The 21,307-nt window shown below is 40.1% G+C and overlaps 2 protein-coding genes across 10 annotated transcripts; one reads left to right on the top strand and one right to left on the bottom strand.

The window, feature by feature from the left end:
• Positions 1 to 1,873: 1,873 nt before the first annotated feature.
• On the top strand, positions 1,874 to 11,788 carry LOC148427001 (transcriptional regulator QRICH1-like). Its single transcript, XM_088407983.1, has 12 exons — positions 1,874 to 2,151; positions 3,943 to 4,225; positions 4,308 to 4,400; positions 4,472 to 4,609; positions 4,698 to 5,465; positions 7,005 to 7,182; positions 7,248 to 7,402; positions 7,469 to 7,583; positions 7,798 to 7,906; positions 8,564 to 8,712; positions 8,792 to 8,882; positions 10,440 to 11,788. The coding sequence occupies exons 2-12, from the start codon at positions 3,971 to 3,973 to the stop codon at positions 10,624 to 10,626; spliced, it is 2,238 nt and encodes a 745-aa protein (XP_088264109.1). The 5' UTR covers positions 1,874 to 2,151; positions 3,943 to 3,970; the 3' UTR covers positions 10,627 to 11,788.
• On the bottom strand, positions 11,779 to 21,144 carry LOC148427002 (receptor-type tyrosine-protein phosphatase V-like). 9 transcript variants are annotated; one of them, XM_088407988.1, is made up of 11 exons: positions 20,979 to 21,144; positions 20,555 to 20,629; positions 18,689 to 18,788; positions 17,370 to 17,460; positions 17,221 to 17,309; positions 16,997 to 17,149; positions 15,450 to 15,572; positions 15,202 to 15,362; positions 14,934 to 15,082; positions 13,127 to 13,188; positions 11,779 to 12,379 (listed from the first exon to the last, which is right to left on the bottom strand). In XM_088407988.1, exons 2-11 carry the CDS (start codon positions 20,557 to 20,559, stop codon positions 12,323 to 12,325), a joined length of 990 nt encoding a protein of 329 aa, XP_088264114.1. In that variant the 5' UTR covers positions 20,560 to 20,629; positions 20,979 to 21,144; the 3' UTR covers positions 11,779 to 12,322. The 9 variants fall into 9 exon arrangements, with proteins under 9 accessions (XP_088264114.1, XP_088264110.1, XP_088264111.1 ...); XM_088407984.1 differs by having other exon boundaries at positions 11,781 to 12,379; positions 14,947 to 15,082; positions 20,979 to 21,139; XM_088407985.1 differs by having other exon boundaries at positions 11,782 to 12,379; positions 14,947 to 15,082; positions 17,221 to 17,294; positions 20,979 to 21,139.
• Between the last annotated feature and the right edge of the window lie 163 nt (positions 21,145 to 21,307).

Here is a 21,307-nt window from a genome sequence, read left to right on the forward strand (position 1 = left end):
ATACAATCAGTTTCTATAGTATGATAAATCAGTTGGAACCCCTCAAACAGTTTAACATTTCCAACAGGCATGAGATGATATCAGATTCTGCAATATGATAATCTTGAGCAAAGATATTACGGTATTGTGGTATCATGGTATTGAATTTACTGCTACCAAAACATGTAATTTTTACATCTTTTTTGGTAAATTGCCATTTTTCACTGTGACTAAATATCCATTTTCCTACACAATTAAAAGCTTTTATTTTTGAACAAATTATACTTTACTGCATTTGGTACAATAACATTTACCATGCTAAATTACAATGAATATGTAAAAAAAAAAAAAAAAAATCAAAACAAACCATGTTGAAAAACACCAGACGGAGTTTGTAATGGTGCATTTCACGCTTGACACTGACTGTCGTTCCTAACGCTGTTGTTCAATATTAATGTTTCAAATGCTGTCTGGAGTTTTTCAAAATAAACATTGGCATCTAGAGTGGCGTTCTCAACGCTGTCTCTGATTCCGCTAAGCGTAACAAGCAGTGTAAACAACAGTGTTCTAATTGCATACAGTGTAACTCAAAACAAGTGTGGATTAGCGTTGTATGATCTCATCCTTAGCTCACTCTCAATGTGGCTTGCTCGTTTGCTAATTGATTTAAATTTGCTCAAAAGTAAATAATGTGCTTAGTTCGAAGTAGGCTTCATTTTTTTCATTGGTTCGCACTCGTCAAGTTAGCTATGTTGCTCTCTGTGCCAAGTTTTTGCCAGGTCTCGGGTGACTTTTTATTATTATTTTCTTTATTTATTTCAGTTTATAATTATTATTATTTGTAAGTATAAAGCCTTGAAGCCGTGTTTATATACTGCTTGTTTAAAAAAAGGGCAATAAATAGACATGTTTGATCAAACATGATGAATGATCGTGATTTCAATATTGATCAAAATACAGTAATTGTGATTATTATTTTGGCCATAATCATGCAGCCCTAATACTAACCAGGGGAAATTTTAAGAGTAGTGGTTTTATGATAGGTGCCGAGGCTTCTGAGTGGGCTCTTCCATGATGTGTGTGCTGAGGCTTGATTTATTTGGGCAAGAGGCTGGAAATGATGACATCCGAAGCCTCGTTGCCTAGCTGCATCACATGACTGATTCAGGAACTGGTTCAGTGATTTGGTGTGGCGTTTGACAGCAATATAAGCCCTTCTGACGCCACATTCAAAATATTGTTTTTTGTGGAGAGTCGCCATCAAGTTTGGAAACACAATCCACAATCACTTTCACATTTTTTTTTGCCTGCAATTCTGATGTGACATCAAAACATTGTACAGCCAGACACACAGAATGGTTTGGGAAAAAAAAAATACTTTGAGGGGTGGAGGTGGTGGGGGGGTCCATTGCATCAAAAGGCCAGGGAATAGCCATTATTTGAAGAGCTAGTTCAAATAAGAACGTGAAAGTGGGAACATTTTGACAATAAGGAGATCATTTATTTTTGGACCTTTTTGTCGTGTTGGTTTTTCTCTTTATATTGGTACGACGCTGGTCATAATGTACATTTAAAAAAATTGGTGACAATAACCTTGCCTTTGCTGGCTAGTGGAATTAACCCTCCATTGCACAGAGCTTGAGATGAACCCCTCGAATTGGTTATGCATCTTAACAAAACGACCTTAAAACACTGTGATGCCAGTTAACCACTTGGAACAAGTGTCTGGAATATCACGGATTTAAGGTAGACCGCTATCTACACGCTCCTTTGGTCTGCCCAATCGGCACGTGGCGTCTTTAAAAAAACACTTGCACTGGACCAAGTCCCCGCGAGAACAAGCGTTCGCAATCCCGCGAGAGCAGGACTGGTTCACAAGTCGCGTGCCCATTGGTCTGGGGGTTCTGTTGTAAAATGGCGCCCAGCGAACTATAACTAGCCAAGAAAAAGAAAAAAAAACTGACTCTATCTTAAGAAAAAATTGTAAAAAGACGCCTAACCCCCCAAAGAGAGACAACAGAAAACATTTGCTTCCTTGACGATAAAGACGCGCCGTTTGACGGCGAGAGAAGTGGGCGGCCCGAGACTCGGCACTGTCGAGTAAGAGCGGTAGCTAATGCTATCGAGTCTGCAAACCTTCGCCTGCTAGCGGGGAAGCTAACAGAAAATACAGTAGGTGTAGCATTACCAACATAACGACATTGCGCCACTATACACACTGCTCTCGGTTCTAAGAGTCAAATGTAAACGACATGCTGCTGTTCACGACTGAGCTCACGTCGTACCTCGCCACTTACGGCCGCCCTTTAGCGAATAACATGCGGCTAGTTAGCCGTACCGATGGCTAGGCAGTCGCGTTGTGTACTCCGCTGCAAGTATATCATGCAGAGCTATACCATGTATTTATAAGCTTTGAGAAATTACTGATCGGTGAAACGATTCTATTAAACACATTTCCTATGGCTGCTGTGCCGGATTTGGAATGTGAGCGCGCTTTTGTCACCAGCTCGACTACGCGCAGTCAACATTAACCCTTTCGTATTCTCGTCCTATCTTGGTTTGAGACGCCGTACGACAGCAAGCTGCGAATTTAACTGGAATTGATGATCGCACTTTGTTGCATTTCGTTTTGCTTGAAGTTTTGGATCACAAGTTAATTCGCTTCGTCTTGATGTTTTGGACTGGAGAAATGGGCATTGCTATACCATTTAGGGCTGCCGCTATCAAACATGTTTACGAATGTGCTGTCAATCACACCATTGATTAAACTAATAATCGTATTCTTCAAATTGCAAATTATTTTCTCCCGACTACAATTTATTTGTTGATTATTGATGTTTATTTGTCTTTCGACGAAACAAAAAAGACAATTAACAAATTATTATTCGGGGATGTGACATACAAACCGACCCTTTTGAGCCTACGGAATTTTATTGTGGTTTGTGTCTGAGACTGCTTCAGTTTCAAATACATACTTGTCATCGTTCATTCATGGCACATCTGCAAATAACGATTAGAAGTGAATTGCTAATGAATTACTTTGATTAAACAGACGATAATCTGTTTTTTTTCTTGACAGATATCAGAATAATGGCAATTGGCACTGTTGACAGACTGAAGTCTGAGGATTTGGACAATTTCAAGTTAAATAAATCCTCAAAATGCTTTACGGATTATCAGACTGTCCATCCTTTGATTATCTGATTATTTGACCGATTACTTGTCGTGGAGCAGTAATTACTGCACTATTGCACACTTTATATTGCATAATGATACCACAGTGTGTACTAGGTGTGTCAGAAAATTCCAGGGCCGGTGTCACAAAAATACCTGTGAAATTCACCTTTAGGCCTTTCTTTAAAATGGGTCCCCTCTATAGTTTTTTTTTCCTTCTTTTTTTTGGGGGGGGGGGGCTTCTTCTCAGCCAGGAACTGTAGGATGCTCCGGACAAAGCAAGCTGTCCTACCACAGCTCTCGCTTCATGTATGAAGCAGGGTGAAAGTTGCAGAACTTTGTGCAGATTTGATCATATGGCTCACTTTGAAGGGAAAAAAAAGTTTAAAGGAGTAGTTTGGGTTCAAGCAATGTTTTGTGACACCTGACCTGGACCTTTCTAACATACGATGTATGTGTCCTAAGTGGTGTATTTCTTCGAAAAGTATATTTGGCTATTTTTTTTCTATTTTGCTCAGGGACGTTTCTAATATAATTTTTCCCACCGAAGATGATTCTGATTCTCATCATGAAGCCACTAATGTTGTTATCATTAAGCCGTTTCCTCTTTGGTTTGTAAGCCACCTCATCTATTGTAAGTGTGTTATTGATACTCACATCAGAGGAGGGGTTGTAATTAGTTTAGCCTCTTGTTAAGTTTTAGTGACTAATAAGGATTTAAACTCAAGCTTATTTTGTGAAAAGCATTAGATACTTGGCCAATAATAATAATTTTTTTCTTTTCCTCAGACTCTTTTATAAAAAGGCCCTGGCAACAATGAACAATTCCCTGGATGGCACAAGCTCCTATGAGGAGCTTGTGCGGCAGAAAGCCCGGAGTATCCCCCAGCATCGTATGAAGGAGTTTCTAGAGTCCTTGGCCAGCAAGGGTCCAGATGCATTGCAGGAGTTCAGCCAGCAAAGTGAAGAGGCTACAACCACGACCGCTACGATGGTGTACCAGCAGGAGGCAAATTGCATTTACACAGACAGCACTGAAGTGGCTGGGTCGCTTCTGGAACTAGCTTGTCCGGTAAAACTGATGGCTACACATTGAGTTGAACTTCATGTGGGGGTGAAAGCCATCAAAACTGAACTCTCCTGTTTGGGTGCAGGTTCAAGTGCAAGTTCAGCCGCAGCAACAGATCCAAGAGTCAACTACTCAGCAGCAAAATGTCCAGGAGAGTGATGACCAACAGATTGTCCAGGTCTGTTCAAGTTGTCATTTCGACTTTCTTTTTTGTCAAATTACCGTTGTGATTACGCTATCCTAAATCAGGTGCAGATTGGCCAGGAGTCCGATCAGATGCTGGGTCAGGTCCTCCAAGTGCCCTCTGTCTCCCATCAGCAGCTTCACGGTGTGACGACAGCGCAACTGATTCAGCCAGGAGATCTCACTGAGGAGCAGCAGCAACAAGTACTAACTATTACCGGCACACACTTTTCACGGCATTGCCAATCACTCTTTGGCCATAACAGATGGGAAAAATGTTTCTTTGTGTTAGCTCCAAGCCCAGTTGGTGGCAGCTGTTGCAGGGGGACAACAGATCCAAATTCAAACAGTGGGGGCCCTCTCCCCCACGCAGCAACAGGACAGCGTTGAGAGGAGGCTTCTGGGAAGCACATCCCAAGGCGCAGGCGTCCTTCAGCCTGCCAAGAAACGAAAGGTGGACATGCCGATCACAGTGTCTTATGCCCTACCTGGTCAGCAGGTAGCCACAGTCCTAGCCATCCCACAAGGACAAGGTCAACAGCAGAGTTACGTCTCCTTGCGGCCAGACCTCCTAACAGTGGACAGCTCCCACCTTTACAGCGCTACGGGCACTATCACCAGTCCCACAGGGGAGACCTGGACCATTCCTGTCTATTCTGCTCCTGCGGGCACCGGTGGTCGGGAACAAGTCACACATATTGCCATCCCGCAGGAAGCCTACGGAACTGTGCAGGTCGCGGGGGCCAATGCCACGACTATGACGGCAATGCCGACACAAGTCACCGTGGAAAACGACAAGTTGAAAAACTCTTCCAGTCAAAGTCAGACAGCTCAAGCGGTTTCCAGCATTACAAGCGCTGGAGGAATGGGGGGGCAAGAAGAAGTAGTGCACACTTTGGCTGCAAACACTCTCTTCCCTGCCCAGCTGATGAATGGAAATATCCACATCCCGGTTGCGGTACAGGGCTATGCCAACACCACGCAATCCCTCATCTGGGATCCACAGCAGCAAGTGCTGCACACGCAGGGATTAACAGGACAGGATGGACAGCAGCTACAGGTACATCCTCTACTTTATAAGTAATAAGTACCGTAGGTAATTGTCCCTTCAGAAGCTATGTTGAAACAAAAAAAGTAGGATCTTAGGCTTAATCGCTTCAAAACGTTTTCCACCATTTGATCTATAATGTGTACTCCTTTTTGAAACTTAAAAGGTAGGTTAGACATAATATATTTATTGGATATTTTTGAGGGATAATTACTGAAATAATACGACTGCACAAGTGCATACACCCTCATATAGGTATGGCCGTGTTGAGAATACACCAATCACATTCCAACCTGTGTTTAAATGGGAGTCACCATTTAATGTACCTCTGATTCACCTCAAATACATTTTTTTTGTTCTGCCAGGCTTTTGTTTTTGCTTTTCAGCACAAGCCTTAAGGTTTAATGGTATCACCGGCTGCTTAACCTTGCGTTGGTGGCTTCTTGGACACCCCGTTTTTACTTCAATGCTTGTAATTTCCATATTACAACTGTTATTTCTCTTTCCTGACTCATGGAACCAGTTGTATGTTCAACCCTCTTTGTGCACCCCTTATTTGTATTTGCGTGTGCAAACACCTCACCTTACCCTACTTTGCACTAGTTATGGTGTAACATTGTTTTTGCGTCAAAAACATCTGGAATCATGACCAAAAACGTTCAGATTTTGTTATCAAACCATAACAATCTTACAAACAAGGGTGTTTTAACCCTTTCACTACTGAAAAAAAATAAACTTATGGCATATATTACTTATTTATAAGTCTAGGATACTTGGAATATTAGTTAAAAAAAAATCCCACTTCCATTTCCACCAAGAAATACCACTGGGATTGTTTATCCCATAGACCACGGTAAGAGTACAAAAAACGTGCCAGAGAAGTGAAATGATCCCTAAACGTCTAAAATACATTGTAATCAGTGTAGTCTATAGTAACACACATATATAGCGCAACATTATTAATATATTTCCGTCTCACTAGTTGGTTAATTGATGAGAAATTGTACGACGCAACCTACCATGTTGACAGTAGGCCCAGCGCTGGCTTGTTGTGTATGGAAAAGTTGCTAAATGCCAACGAGAATGTGTAGATCGATGTGTAGAGAATTGCTGGGGTAACATTTCAACTTATTGCCACCATTCTTATACCCACCGCGATTTTTGTTTGTTTTTGGGGTTTTGTTTTTTTTGGAAAAGCTGTGAGATGCATTGTCCCAACGGGCGTGAATGGCTTAAAAAGTTTGAACTAGCAGTCGCCATGAAAAAAAGAATGTCAGAAAAACCTGCTGGAACATCAGGGTCTTGGGACAGATCAAAAGATCTTTAAAAGGTGGTGTGTGCGTGCTGAGGACCAGAATCATTCTTTCAGTTGTATGGTTTTACTTACCAGATTGAAAAACTGTGGCAATAGCACATGTGGCTATGGCACAGGCTGTATAGCTCACATTTGGCGGTAAAAAATATTTTAATGTGTTGATTTATTTATGTTTTTATGTGCACTCTATAAATGCAAGTAGCATTTCTTGGCATTTACTCTTCTAATATGTGTAGGCTCAGACAGTGGTGGCAGAGGTAGCTGGACAAGGCCAGCAGCAAGTGCAAGTTCAGGAGCTTCTGCTCCCCACCACTCTCAAACCGGAGGAGGGGCTGGATGTGTGGTGTGCTTGGGCCCAACGAAAAAATTCTGAACTGGACAAGTCTGATCAACAGAAACTGGCTCCGATTGGCCGTAAGTTCACATCATGAATGCTCGAATTTAAAGTGTCAGCTGTGTGAGTTGCGTGTGCCTTTTAGGACGGCAGGCGCTTCGTTTCCAGGAAGACTTGGTGTCGTGTGCTGTAGCCGAGCTCTGCATGGGCCTGTCTCTCATGACCACAGAGGCACGCACCCTGGAAGGAGAGCCCTATGAAGCCGACGTCCTCTACTATATATTTCTGTGCATACAGAAGGTAGGCTAAATTATTTGTTTATCTTTGTTTGAACAGACTGTGGTTAAATCCATTTTTTTCTTCCAGTTTCTGTTTGATAATGGTCGCGTGGATGACATCTTTTCAGACCAGTACTACACTCGCTTTGCTCAAAGTTTGCACCAGATTCTCCAACCATGGACGCCGTCTATCCATCCCCTCGGTGAGAACAAAAAGGTGGACCGCATACAGATTCGTAGTGGATCTTTCTGGTACCAACCCAAAAAAGTGACTTTAGCCTTTTCTTGTGTGTAGTCCTTCACATCGAGGAATAGATTTCCATCAATGAAAATGCAGAGAAAATGACTTAAGAAATTGCTCATATGACTCTCCCTTCAACCACATTTAGCCATTGTGCTCTTTATATTTCCATCCAGGCTATATACTCCCCAGTCATGTGACAGAGGACATGTTGTGGGAATGTAAACAGCTTGGGGCACATTCTCCATCGACGTTGCTCACAACACTGATGTTCTTCAACACAAAGTTAGTTGTCATAGACGCATTTCTTGCCATACGCACGCGCACACACACACGTTTGTGCGGCTATACTCATCAGGACATACATTGGCAGAATATTACCTAGCCCCTAACCATAACCCTCAAAAGAGTGCCTAACCCTAACCATAACACAGTGATTCTTAATTGTATTTTTCAACATTTCTTTTCAACATTAACAAAAGAAAAAAGCAATATACGTCAAGTTTCTACAACTGTAATTATTTTTTTCAGCCTTTATACAGGTTACAGCTTAGTCTAAAATTGCAAAAATTAAGTCCATCAAAGTGCCTGACACTAAAAAAAACAAAACAAAAAAGATGAAAATTCTTACTTTATTGCAATTACACTTCAGATGACAAAAACAAAGCCTTAGTGGCCCGTCCCACTATTTTAGAAGCCTTGCCATAACCTAATTCATACCTATACTCCAAATGTAAGTTTTGACCCTCAAAAAGAGGTCTGAACAATTGAGGACCCCCCCCCCAACCCCAGATGTTCTCACTTCTCCATAATGTCCTCACGAGATTGGTTGAAAGAAATTAGTTTCTCAAACGTATAGCCGTACAGCAGCACGCATACCGTCTATGTGCTACATATGTTTCTCCAGTCCGTACCAAAATTTAAACTTGTTTTTTCAAACAGGTATTTTCATTTGAAGACAATTGATCAGCATCTAAAGGTTGCCTTTTCCAAAGTGCTGAGACACACGAGGAAGAGTCCAAGTAATCCCAAAGACAAGAGCACCAGCATCCGATACCTGAAAACTACAGAAAGGTTAATTGGACAGAAAGGTAAGCTGCACAGATGAGTTCTACACACTCATCAAGTCTTGTTTGTAAAGGCTAGTAATATTGTTGCTCTTCTGCTCAGTCACGGATGACATGTACTCAGAGCAGCTCGAGGATCCCGAAAATCCCCTGCAATGCCCCATCAAGCTGTATGATTTCTACCTCTTCAAATGGTAAATAACACTTGTGTTTTTATTCTAATACGACATGCATGGTAGGTATATTGGACACTCCAAATTGCCCTTAGATGTGATTGTGAGTGTGGATGATTGTTTGTCTTGGTGTGCCCTGCAATTGGCTTTTATCAAGAAGGCTGGGTTTGGCACCAGCGAGCCAGCGACCCTAGTGAGGATAAGCGGCAATAGAAAATGGATAGAAGGATAGACATTAATACGTGTCCTGATTTTTAATTATTAACTTCACTTTGGGTATCGCCGCGAACTGTATTTTCTTGTCTCGAAGCTAAATTGTCAGATAATAAAAATAATAAAGAAGGATTTACTAGTGAGTATGCAGACATTATGCTGGCCAGAATGGCACATAACCCTTTTTTTAGGGTTGCCGGGGAGGTGGAACTTTTTATAGCTTCAAGATGAAATACAGCTCCATAAAGAAGCCTAGGGGACATGCAGATATACATGGAGATGTCCACAGCTCCTACAGTTTTATTATTGTTCTTCAAATTATGTACGATATTTACCGCATTTCTCAGAGTCCACTTCGCTTATTTGTTGAGCCCCCCTTGCCCAGTTTTAAGTGATTGTAAGTTCGTATAAGTCTACCCTGACTTTAGTGGTTACATATATCATGGCTGTCAAATTATAACACATTGTGTGTGTTATGAAAATGACAAAATTATGGTACTTTCAGACGCATTTCTTCATCGTATATCGAATAACATTTTGGGGTTCCGGGAATATGGGACGCGAGCGGGACAAGACTGCGAGGCAATGTACACCTGCGCATAGATGCAAATGCGGAAAGTAGTGTTGCAACAACATTTTATGAAACAGCTGAAATTAATTTGTCTAACAGCCTTAAAAGTCATCATTACTATCTGACACGCCAAATAGCTCCTCCCATTTAACTCCCACACGTCCTCTCCTAGTCTCCTCATCAATTGTCCAAACTAATCCTCGGTACACTTCCGCGGATCGTGATCTTCAGACCCCGTCCAATTTGTTTGATGTGGAGGTCTTCGGAGATGATTTGCTGATCATCTTACTTGGGATGTTCTTTACCTAAGTAACGACTGTTGTGAGATCACAGCGTGGAAGGTTGCCCTCCACTGCTTCTCCCCCCACCTGCCGACATCCATGCCAGGTTCAAGCAAACGTCCACGGGCTGAAGAGACAAGTCAAGCCGTCTTTTCATTTTCGTAATGCATCAAAAAACGAGCCCTAGCCTCTTTGTAGTAGGTGGCTTGACGAAAGTGCGTTTTTAGGATGTTCTATGCAAACGCTCTAAAATGGATGCATACTATATCCATTTAGAGGTATATAAAAATATTTTAAGCCTTGTAAATGACATGGTAGTACTTATTTCACATTCAAATTAATGTTATTTTTTCTTTGTCTTCTTGTGGCATAATAATGTGTTAGTCTGAATAAGCCTGTGGAAAATGGAGAGTGGGGGAGAGATGTCAAAGGAGCATTTAGCGACCTTGTTCTTACAAATAGTCATCTTTCTCAGATGTCTTGTCTTTATCTTTGCTACATGTGTCTCTCCAGTCCGCAGAGCGCCAAAGGACGTAACGACACCTTCTACCTGACTCCGGAGCCCGTTGTGGCACCAAATAGCCCCATCTGGTACTCCACTCAGCCTATTCCGAAAGAGGAGTTAGAGCAGATGCTGGCCCGCATCCTCATTGTCCGGGAAATTCAAGAAACCTTCAACATGTCGGAGAGTGTACAGTAATCGGAGCGAAGCAGGAAACCACATGAACTACGTAGACTGCTTCGTTTTCGTCACTCAGCCTTTGATTGCTCATTCAGTAGTAGTAGTTTTCTATTCCCTCACACTTACTCACGGGCATGTATATGTTCATATTACGGCTGCCTACACACTATCTTGTACATGTGAAATGTACATACAATCAATACAGGCAATTATTTGTTTAAGTCAAAGGAATTCCTTAAACTACTCTCTTTTGTTCCTTTTTTTTTTTTTTTTTTTTGCCAAAGGATTTGGACCTGATCTCCCTGCTATAATTTGTACATTATTTTAACTGTGGGTCTTTTTACCATTACGCTCTGTGATTTGTTTATAAACTTTCTTGAAACAAAACTGTAATATATTTCTCTGCCGCCTCTTTTGGACTTCTTTTGATCTAACTTTGTTATTGTGTGTCATGATGAACACCTTGGCGGGTATCAAGGCTGAGTGCGTTGCGACGTCTTTGTTTGTTTTTCCGCTTTTGTATCCGTTCACACAAAGACTTTGGAACTTTGGGGACTTCATTGACTGTTGAAGACATTTAGTTTCTCCACCATCGGAGGATGAGAATTTCTGAGCACCCGTGATACGGTGGACATGGCAGCAGAGGAGTCCCCGAACATCCGTTCTTACTTCAGTACGTTGCCAAGCTCAAAATGAATGAAGAGAAGTTTATTAACTCATTTAATGCCAGGGACGTATTTTTACGTTTTTAAGGGCATCCTTCCCATCCCAGATACTTAAGTATTGGTTTAGTATTTAAGTATCTGCAAATGTATGTCCTTAATGTACTTAAGTATGTACATAAATATGTGGGATTTAATGTCCGCATTTAAAAAAAAAAAGTAAAAATAGGTCCGTGGCATTGAATGTTTTTACTGGCTCATGATTCTTTATTTGAGTTGACACTCAAACCAGTTACATACACTTAATGTTCTACGTGTAAAATGTATAATACTCGGCTCCTGTATGTATTGAGGCTGGCTGTGCCTGAGAGTTTTCTGAAACATGACTTTTTTTTTTTTTTGTACAGCTGCTACTATATACCATATTTTTTGCCTTTCTAGTAAGTCCAGTGTGAGTTCTGCACTTGAATCCTTAAGTACTGCTAGCCTGCAAAGTGTAATAAAACACTGCTCAATGATTTTTTTTTTAAACAAAACTTTAATCGAAAAAGTCACGTTATCAAGCTGACAACATAGAAAAACAATTGTCAATTTGCACTACATTATTAGATTCGGAACCATGAGATGTTACTGTATGTGCGATTGATTGTTTAGTAACAGGTTTGACCTGCCTTGCAGGTTTGTCTGATCTCTTGCCTGGTGGCAATTTGCGCTGAGTTTCACGTGATAGTGGACCGAGCTCAGTCAACGCATTCCACTTCCCAACTACATTGGGTGTCTTTTTTTTCCCTATGATGTCACACAAAATTTAATTTTCACCCATGAGCAGGGGTACAATCAAGGATTTGGGGCCCTCAAATGTTAAATGCTGAAAATAGATGCAATTTATTTTAGCGGCCTGTCAGTCATTGGCTCCTAAACTCCTGCGAAGTCAAACGGTATGTGGCCCTGGATTTAGTTGTGATGAAGAGGGAAGCATTCTCTGCAGTAGCTTCCCGGGTTGTAAGATCTGCTGCATTATGCCCTGTTCTTGGCCCGGTGGATGTTTCCGTCTATGATGGCGATTTCTCCTCCTCGCCTCTTGGTGGGTATGCTCTAAGGGGGTGAGGCTGTTGAAAAAATAGAATATAAAACAATAGTCATCCGATGACATGATATATCCAAGGAAAAAAGATTATCAGTTTGCTACAGCGTTGGAGTAATGCATTACAAAAGTATTCAATTACTGAATTATATACGTTTTGCTGTAACGTGGGAGTGTAAGGCATTACACACAACAACTAGTAGTAGGATTTTATTCAATACGAATGACAAGAATGCCCATTACAATGCATTAAAATATATAACCCTGCTCCCAACAAAAAATGCTCCTACACCCTCTAAATTTATACCATTAATTGAAGCAGTTGATTACATGAATGCAGTTCATTTGGTTGCCTTGATATGGCGCTGGTGTATTGTTACTATGCTATCTTTCTTTAGGTCGTATTATTTGCACGTTTTTATTTCACGTTTACAGAGATCGAGGCATCAATTACAAGTGCAAGGGAGCAATAATATTCATTTTGGGATCATTTGGAGCATGTAAGTTTAGTTTAAGGTCATTCCACTGGATGTGTAATGAGCACAATGAGCTACATTTAGAATGGCGAATCCATATTTCCAGGTATGATGGTGCTAGTATTATGAAAACTAATGCAATGGTAGTGTAATGCCTTACATTTTGAATACAGTCATATTGTAATGTAACTAAGTGCTTTCAAAGAAAAGTAATTAGTAATGCATTAACAGTTTTAAAGTAACTTGCCTAACATTGGTTTGCTACTCCTGACCAAATACTGCTTCAGCTTGCTTACCAAGATGACTTGCCGCCGCTCAGCCAGTACAGCAGACATTGGTGAACGAATACGTACTGCTCCTAAGAGGTAAAGAGGCAATGTATGTTTTAACAGCTCTCAACTCATCCAACTCACAATAATTTATAGTTGGTTTTAAAAAAGTACTGCATGTAGGACTTAAGACTAGTTAATGAGGAAATGGATGCATGGATAAATGTTTTGATTTCATTTGTATGTATATTTCTTTAGAGAAAACAATGTTTTTTTGTCACATTTTGAATTGGTGACATCCATCCATCCATTTTTCTAGAGCCGCTTAGAGCAGTATGTGGGTTGCCAGCTGATTGAAGTTGCACACAGAGACAACCAACCATTCACGCACCCAATCACAGCTAAGGAAGATTTAGTATGTCCAATACTGCATGTTTTTTGGAATGTGAGAGGACGCTGGAGTGCCCGGAAAGAAAACATGCAAACTACAAACAGGAAGGCCGGAGCGAGGTGAATTCGAACTCTGGTCCCTGAACTGTGAGGCGGACGTGCTAACCACTGTTCCATCTAGCCACCTGAACTGGTGACATCTTGATTTAAAAAAAAAAAAAAAAAAAAAAAATATATATATATATATATATATATATATATATATATATATATATATATATATATATATATGTAATTCCACTGCCAGTGATGGCTATATATAGATAAGAAAAATCCATTTTAACAGGGCTGTCAGTTAATGACTTTGAAGAAATTGACTGAGTTAATTTACCAGCAACTCAGCAACTGAAACAATGTTACATTTGATTATTATAATGAATGCCACTTGAAAAAGAAGCAGTGAAAATATTTGCAGTAAATATCTACTGTAATTGTAATCTGCTTTTCATGATCCTGATAGTTTTGAGTTAATCATGGATTTGCAAATAAAAAGAAATCAAATTTCAAAACACAGCTCTTATCAGAAGATAGATCAATAGATTGATTTAAACAACTTGTCCGTTCATTGTACAATCAAGCCCTGCTATTTAAGGTGAATTGGGAACAGCTGAGCCAACAAAGGCCAGCAAATCGATGCCCATTGAATGCAAAACAATGATTTTCATTTCAGTTATTTCTCTGTCATGTAAAGATGTGTCATACATCATTTTGCTTTGTTCTGGGCTTACAATGGTTCTGTAGCCAGCAGTCTATACAAGGTAACTCATCAATGAGCAGTATTTCTCTGGCTTCTGTGTATGTCACTGTAATTCCCCAAACATAAGACACCCTTTTCTCATAAATGAAGGGCAAAAGTATGGGTGCGTCTTATAAACGGTATTTTTTTTAAACAACGGTAACATACCCCTGGAAAAGGAAAAACAACTGCTTCGAGAGCATTCAACGTTACACTGGCGAGGCGTTCGGCGACCGCTCACAATGTGGGAAATCTGATACACACTTAACGCGTAACAAATATATAAATTACAGATATGAACCCAAAGAAATCTGAAGAGTTTACAAAAGATGAGATTTATTCTGTTTTGCTATCTTTTTTTACACTGTTGCCAAAGTGTGGGAGCGTCCTATACACTACAACATAGAAAATACTATCATTTGATCCCAAGGTAAGGGTGCGTCTTATACACAGGTGCATCTTCTATTTGGGGAATTACAGTACAGTATTTCATTTTCAGATGTTTTGGTTTCGCTGTTAAATAAATGTTGTATTAGAAATGCTCCAGTTAGCTGCTGCTATTGTGCACTTATGTAGTTTAGCCTCGGTCAGTCCCTATTATAAGCAGCGATGAAATGTGTCACTACATTTCAGACAATGCCCCCCGACCTCGTGAGTTTACCGGTATCTGAACCATCCCCTTCCGATGTAGTCGTAAGTCAGCCACTGCAGCTCGTACATTGGGCCGGACGCCCCTCACGCACAGCTGCATCAGCCACAGCAACGTCACGAAGGTTCCCGATCGACCCACACCCGCACTGTTATGCACAGCACAGAGGGATTGGAAAAGTGCAACGGCGAATGAGTACGTAGACCCCTCTGGACGGCACGGCACTTCATCGCGCTGCTTGCATGACGGCATCGCTCGGGGTCAGACCTGCAGTGCACAACAGCTGGCCCCAAACGTGGAATGGCTTCCAAATGCTGCCGCACGTGATCTGTAAAGGCGCAGAGGGAGGACGGATCTTTGGGGACGCCCCTGTCCGGCCAGGATGGATACTGGTAATGTGTTATGATCCGGTCCGTTGGACAGTCTCTCTGGAACACAAAGCAGCCGCCTTTAATGATCACAAATGGGTTGAGTCATAACCTGAACGCGAATAGGGAAGACAAGATGTTTCTAACCTGTCTGAGGTTAATGGTGGACGTAAAATAATCTGGGCCTTGCTTCCGAGACATTGTTGTCACTTGGAAAGGGTCGTGATAAACTGTTCCAGGAGTCAGAGACCAGTACTCGTCACAGAGCACCTGCACCCAAAGAAACATTTGACTTGTGTTTACGATGCAGAAATTGTGGTACATGTTAATCTCGCATGACTGATGGATGATGCACAATTGGCTTCAAATAAACAATAATAAAAGGCGTTCTGTTGGATGACAAGTGCAATGTTTCAGCTGAAATTAATGAAGCCGACTGTGGTCCCTCAATGGCTCAAGCAACCACTGCGATAGAACCGGTGTTGCAATTGTGGAAAAGATGCTGGGAGAAATTGCTGTTCAGGCTAAGGAGGCCGCCCTATTTGGGGTCTTAAATCGGAGATTCCCGACCACTACAAGTGTGGTGGAAAATTTCACTTAACGGCTCTGAATAATATGATTGTATTTCCGGCCATGTCCGACAAAACATGGCCGGATTATATTCCTTTTTTTTCGTTCATGTGGGAAACACTGGCTTCAGCTACCAAAGCTAAATACAACATAATATTTAATGAAATATAACAGAGTTCCCCAACCGCCGGTCCGTGGATCAACTGGTACCCGGCTGCATGGGCCATATCTAAAATAATGACGGTTTGGAACTGATTTACTTTATTCTTGTAACAGTTCATTAATCTGTGCTCTTTGGCTTGACCTTTGTCCTTTGACGCCGCCTCTGGCTGCTGTTGATAGTACAATTTGTAGTGAGGAAGGACATTGTGGCTTCATCTGGGAGCAGTCACTGTCTTTGACACACACGTTGCTCTGTCTCTCTGTGAAATCTGTCCCAGGAGTGTCTGTAAATTCTGCTTTCTGTCTTAGAATGTTGTCATTTATCTTGCCCAAAATTAGTTTGTTGATCCAAAAACTTGTGACTGGATAACCTGCCAACTAATGTTAGTTCTTATCTTCAGCAGGTTATATAATGCTGCCTTTAATTTTTATTCAGGTACATTTTTTAAAATCTAACTTTCATATGGGATACTTTGGAATCATTTTATTTTCCCCAGGCCATGTTACAGTGGCTTATAAAAACATATTATTTATTTTTAATTTTTAAATGCCATTTGGGCTGTCTAAATGCTAAAAAGCACTTTAAATAAAAATACAAGGCATTGTCATGTGCACCCTATTAAGCTTTATCACTCTAACAATTGTCACAAATGTTTAAAGCGATTGTCATCTTTAGGAGTAAAAGAATTCTAAATTTAGAAATAACTGTAGCTTTCAAAGGAGCTCATCAAAACAAGATCTTTATCTTGCACGGAGCATAAAAATATACCCCAGAGCAATTGAATCGGATTAGATATAGTTGTTTGATTATGTTTAATCTAAATATACATAATGTATGTAACATAGAAAAAACAAGCCAACTGTTTATGAATGTAATTTGTAAACTGAGATATCGATATGCTGCACACACACACACACGCACACAAGCGCACGCGCGCACACACACACACACACACACACACCGAAGGAATGAGTCTCACCACGTCCCTGTCTCTCAGAGCTGTCACCATGACAATTATCCTGACATTTTGCTCCCACACCATCCTCCAGAAATCGCCCATGGTGTTGCGCAAGGGAGCCTGGGTGCAGATAAAGTCTCTCTCAGATCCTCCACCCTGCACACAGATGTAAAGACCCACATGTGTCGATGTAAACCACTTTGAAATCCTTTCGGATGAATTCTTACGGGTACAAAGCTGGCATTGATGTAGTCTGAGTTGGGATAATTTTGAATGGACAGCCTCACGCGGCAGTGGTCATCTGTGGACAGACGTACTTGAAGAAAAAAAAGGTCCCAAACATTGCTGAGAGTTACATCAAAAAGATATTACTTACAAGGCAAAATGTATGGGTATCGGTTCTTTTCTCTGTTAGCCTCCATGTCCGCCACCTTGGTTGGAAGATCTTTACCGACATCCTTCAGCTCCTTTACAAAGACGTTGATGAAAAGTTTGTTTGACTTTCTAGTCCAAGCAATGCATGAATATTCAGAGTTTTCCTGATTTAACTTCATTTATCAAATAATGATAATAAACAGTGTCGCGAGTAAAGCTTTACAAAAGTCAATGTCATTACTGTAATGCATTACTATTGCTGTAATGCGGTAGTGTAATGCATTACACACACAAAAAAGTAATATTTTAATCGGTAAAAATGACAGCAACGCAATGCATGACAATGTAATTTTAACCTGAAAGTGTCCCCCTCTCCAAATTAGTCAGAAACTTGACGAGATCGTAGGGGAAACATCAGAGATGAGTGCGGCAGCAGCAGACGACAAGTTGGACAATACTTCTACGAGATGGCCATATGTCCATTACTTTCAGTTCGTCCGAGGTAAAGAAAAGAAGAATATAATAGTTCGGTATGCTGCCATTTCAAAACCTTTTCAGCGAGATCCCAGTCGCAACTAGCAATAATGACAAGTCAGCCAACTCAATTTTCACTGTACAATTGCTGTCAATAATAGTCTATAAATAGTTGTGGTCGTAGCGTGTCAAGTTAAGGCGTACAAAAACCCATGTTAAACAGTCGGTTAAACACAATAACGATGATGCAGGCTATCTGCTAACGTTAGCCTCACAGAAACCATCTATTTTTGATCTGAACTTGAATTTGAATATTAACAGTGAAATTGTGGAATGCGCTGTTCCTGCCTAAAGCATAAACAATGCATCACTATGCTGTGAAGCTAAGGAATAAAGGGATTAAAAAACCAAAACATATATATTTTGTATGTTGTTTTTAAAGGTTTACAATACAATACAGATAAAATGATTTGTACTGTTTTGAGGCTCAAGCCAACATTTCACTGGATGTGTATTGAGCGTAATGAGCTACATTTACAATGGCAAATCCATATTTCTAGTAATGTCGGAGAGAGTAATGTAAAAGTAATGCAATAGTCGGGTAATGCCTTCCATTTCAAATGCAGTAATATTGTAATGTAACTAATCGCTTGGCAGTAATGGGAGTAATAAGTAATAAAGAAGGCATTACAGTTTTGAAGTAAATTTCCCAACACTGGACATGAACCACTCATAGAAGAAACAAACAGATTAACTGTGGCTGGAAAGAGCAACAATATCTTTTTCAAACCACGAGACACGAAAAGAATCTTTGGAGGTTTGAACTTGAATGCTGCTGATACTCACCTCAAATTCCTGCTTAAATCCTCTGTTGTCAGAAGCACGGAGTGCCTGGCATGTAGCCTCAAACTCGCGCAGGATCTGTGCTCTTGAGGCGGTCTGGACTCTGCAAAATAAAGCCACCTCAAACATCACTTCACAGCTGCAGTGGCTCGCAAAGGTGTACGCACCCTTGCCCAAAAAATAAGTCATTTCAAAAAAAAAAATTCCACATTGCAACCTAAAACGTGCACAACTCTGTTCTGTTTGTGCTTTTCGGAGTGAAAGTAAATTTACGGTTGCACAGGTTTGAACATCAATGAATCAATCACATCCAAACTAATGTTTGTAATAGGAGACGGCGGGCAGCACACAACAGCCACCATTATATATATATATATATATATATATATATATATATATATATATATATATATATATATTTCCCAAATTCTACTAAACCCTTTAAATTTATGATATTAATTGAAGCAGTTGATAACATTAATGCAGTTCATTTGGTTGCCTTGAGATGGCGCATGTGTATTGTTGCTGTGCAGAGAACTGTGTTAAGGTGATTTTATTTGTACATTTGATTTTATTTGTACATTTTTATTTTACATTTCCAGCATCATTTACTAGTCCACGGGGGCAATAATATTTATTTTAGGGTCATTTTGAGCATTTAAGGTTGTTTACCATTGTGATATTATGTTACAAATTATGGAAATTCCTTTGATTATTATTATCTTTTTAATGATATCATAAAAGAATCAATGGAAAAAAACACGTGCTAAGGTGAAATTTTCAAAAGATGGTTAAAACATGTAACTTTCCAAATTGCAATGATTCTGACATTTCTATTCGATTGCACCTGCACGTGCGAGATTTTGTTAACAAAAATAGTAATTGTCCAAATTTTGGACCGTATAAAATTATTATAATTACAATTTTTGAGATGCATTTTAATAGGATTTATGACATTGAATTTTCTGCGATATTTGCGATATTCCATTGAGCGGTGGTCAAACTATGTCAGCAAACAGAAAAGTCTTTGTTGATTTGTCTTTCACCTCAAGACAATAGGTGGCGGTAGAGACCACTTAATGGCTATCTCTTACAGGCTACATAGACAGACCATACATACAATTTTTCCATTTTTTGTGGGTGTTAATAAAATAACCTACATATGTATTGATAGAACTGATGCCACTGAACAATTTGAGTGGTTGGAGGAAAAAAAATCATATGTAACTTTAATTACCACGTCTTTAAAAGCATTTACAAAAAAAAAAAAAAAAAAGGAAAAAGAGGCAATGTGTATAGTTTGACGCAAGGGTTAAGGTCATTCCATTGGATGTGTAATGAGCTACATTAAGTTTGCCAAATCCATATTTCCAGGTATGTTGGTGAGAGTAATGTAAAAGTAATGCAATAGTAGTTAAATGGCTAAGATTTCAAACAAAATCATATCATAATGTAACTAATTACTTTGGAATGACAGTCATAAATAATGCATCAGTTTGGAAGTCGCTTGTCCAACACTGAATAAAGCTGCCGCACTTCCAGCCGAAGAAAAACAGCCCCAAATAAAGATATTGCTTCCATCATGCTACAGCAGTTTGTATTGTACGTATTACGTTGATGACCAGGGTTGTGTTTGTACCAAAAATACATTTTAGAATTAAGGTAAAAAAAAAGAAAAAGAGAAAAAACTTCTCCTGTGGTTAAATCCGACCATAATGTTTTTCCACGTTTCGGGAGCGTTTGAGCATACTTATGTAAACCTTATGTGTGTGTGTGTGTTTACTGTATTTTCTCTTTTTCTGATTTTGCTAACAAGAGGGATAACGAGCATATGTGACTAATACTGAAGTGGATTTTTGCAGGCTTGACCTCATGTCTCTTCAAGTGGAGCACTAACTCAAGCAGGATATTGAAGCGTGATTACTTCAAGGTTCAGTCTTGATGCTGTAAAAAAAAAAAAAAAACGCAAACACATGTCAGAAAGTACTCCAATGTGTGGTGAAGAAAGAATTGGAAACAGTTACTACACATCGGAGTCTCCTTGTTCAACAGTTTTTCTCTATTTTCTTTCACCCCAGCGTACCTCCATACATTCACTTGTTCTGATTTAAATGAGAAACTGTGAAGTTTAGCTCCATACGTCTAGCATAGCATGAAGTTCCTTCAAACGACATTCTAGCAGCATTGTCAGCTCCAACAAGAAGAAAAACCTGTTCCAACAGGTTTCTAACCCCAAACACTCCTAGTTTCATGGCGAGCAGGTTTCAAGTGAATGAATAGAATATGCTATTACCTTTGTGAACAAAGTCTTCATGAAGTTTCTAGTGTGCCACAGATTGAAGAAAAAAACATCATACTGCTTCAAGTCTTTTTTCTTTTCATAATTTTCCTACTGGCTTGGATTCCAAGGCGGGAGTAAAACTGGTGAGAAGGGTGGAGCCACATGGTGGAGGCCGGATCTGGGAGGAAATGAAGTGGCGCTTTCACTGTTTTGCATATCATCTGATCCTCATCTGTTCATCATTGTTTTTGAAAAAAAAAAGGCACCTCCTCAGGGACATTTTATTGACGTTCTCAACACGCATTTCTCAGTGGTTATGGTACTTAGGCACATTTGTTCCA

Source organism: Hippichthys cyanospilos, chromosome 2, assembly GCF_059441005.1.
Source record: "Hippichthys cyanospilos isolate Australia breed blue-spotted pipefish chromosome 2, RoL_Hcya_1.0, whole genome shotgun sequence".
In the NCBI taxonomy this organism is placed as follows: Eukaryota; Metazoa; Chordata; class Actinopteri; order Syngnathiformes; family Syngnathidae; genus Hippichthys; species Hippichthys cyanospilos.

Excerpts from the sequence above, each read along its gene's own strand:
- LOC148427001 (XM_088407983.1), top strand. The coding sequence starts at position 3,971 with ATGAACAATTCCCTGGATGGCACAAGCTCCTATGAGGAGCTTGTGCGG. Across the intron at positions 4,226-4,307 it reads TTCTGGAACTAGCTTGTCCG|GTTCAAGTGCAAGTTCAGCC; the intron begins GTAAAACTGATG and ends GTTTGGGTGCAG. Across the intron at positions 7,403-7,468 it reads TATTTCTGTGCATACAGAAG|TTTCTGTTTGATAATGGTCG; the intron begins GTAGGCTAAATT and ends TTTTTCTTCCAG.
- LOC148427002 (XM_088407984.1), bottom strand. Across the intron at positions 15,083-15,201 it reads CCAGCTGTTGTGCACTGCAG|TGCGGGTGTGGGTCGATCGG; the intron begins GTCTGACCCCGA and ends TGTGCATAACAG. Across the intron at positions 13,189-14,946 it reads AGGGGATGGTTCAGATACCG|GAGCAGTACGTATTCGTTCA; the intron begins GTAAACTCACGA and ends TTTACCTCTTAG.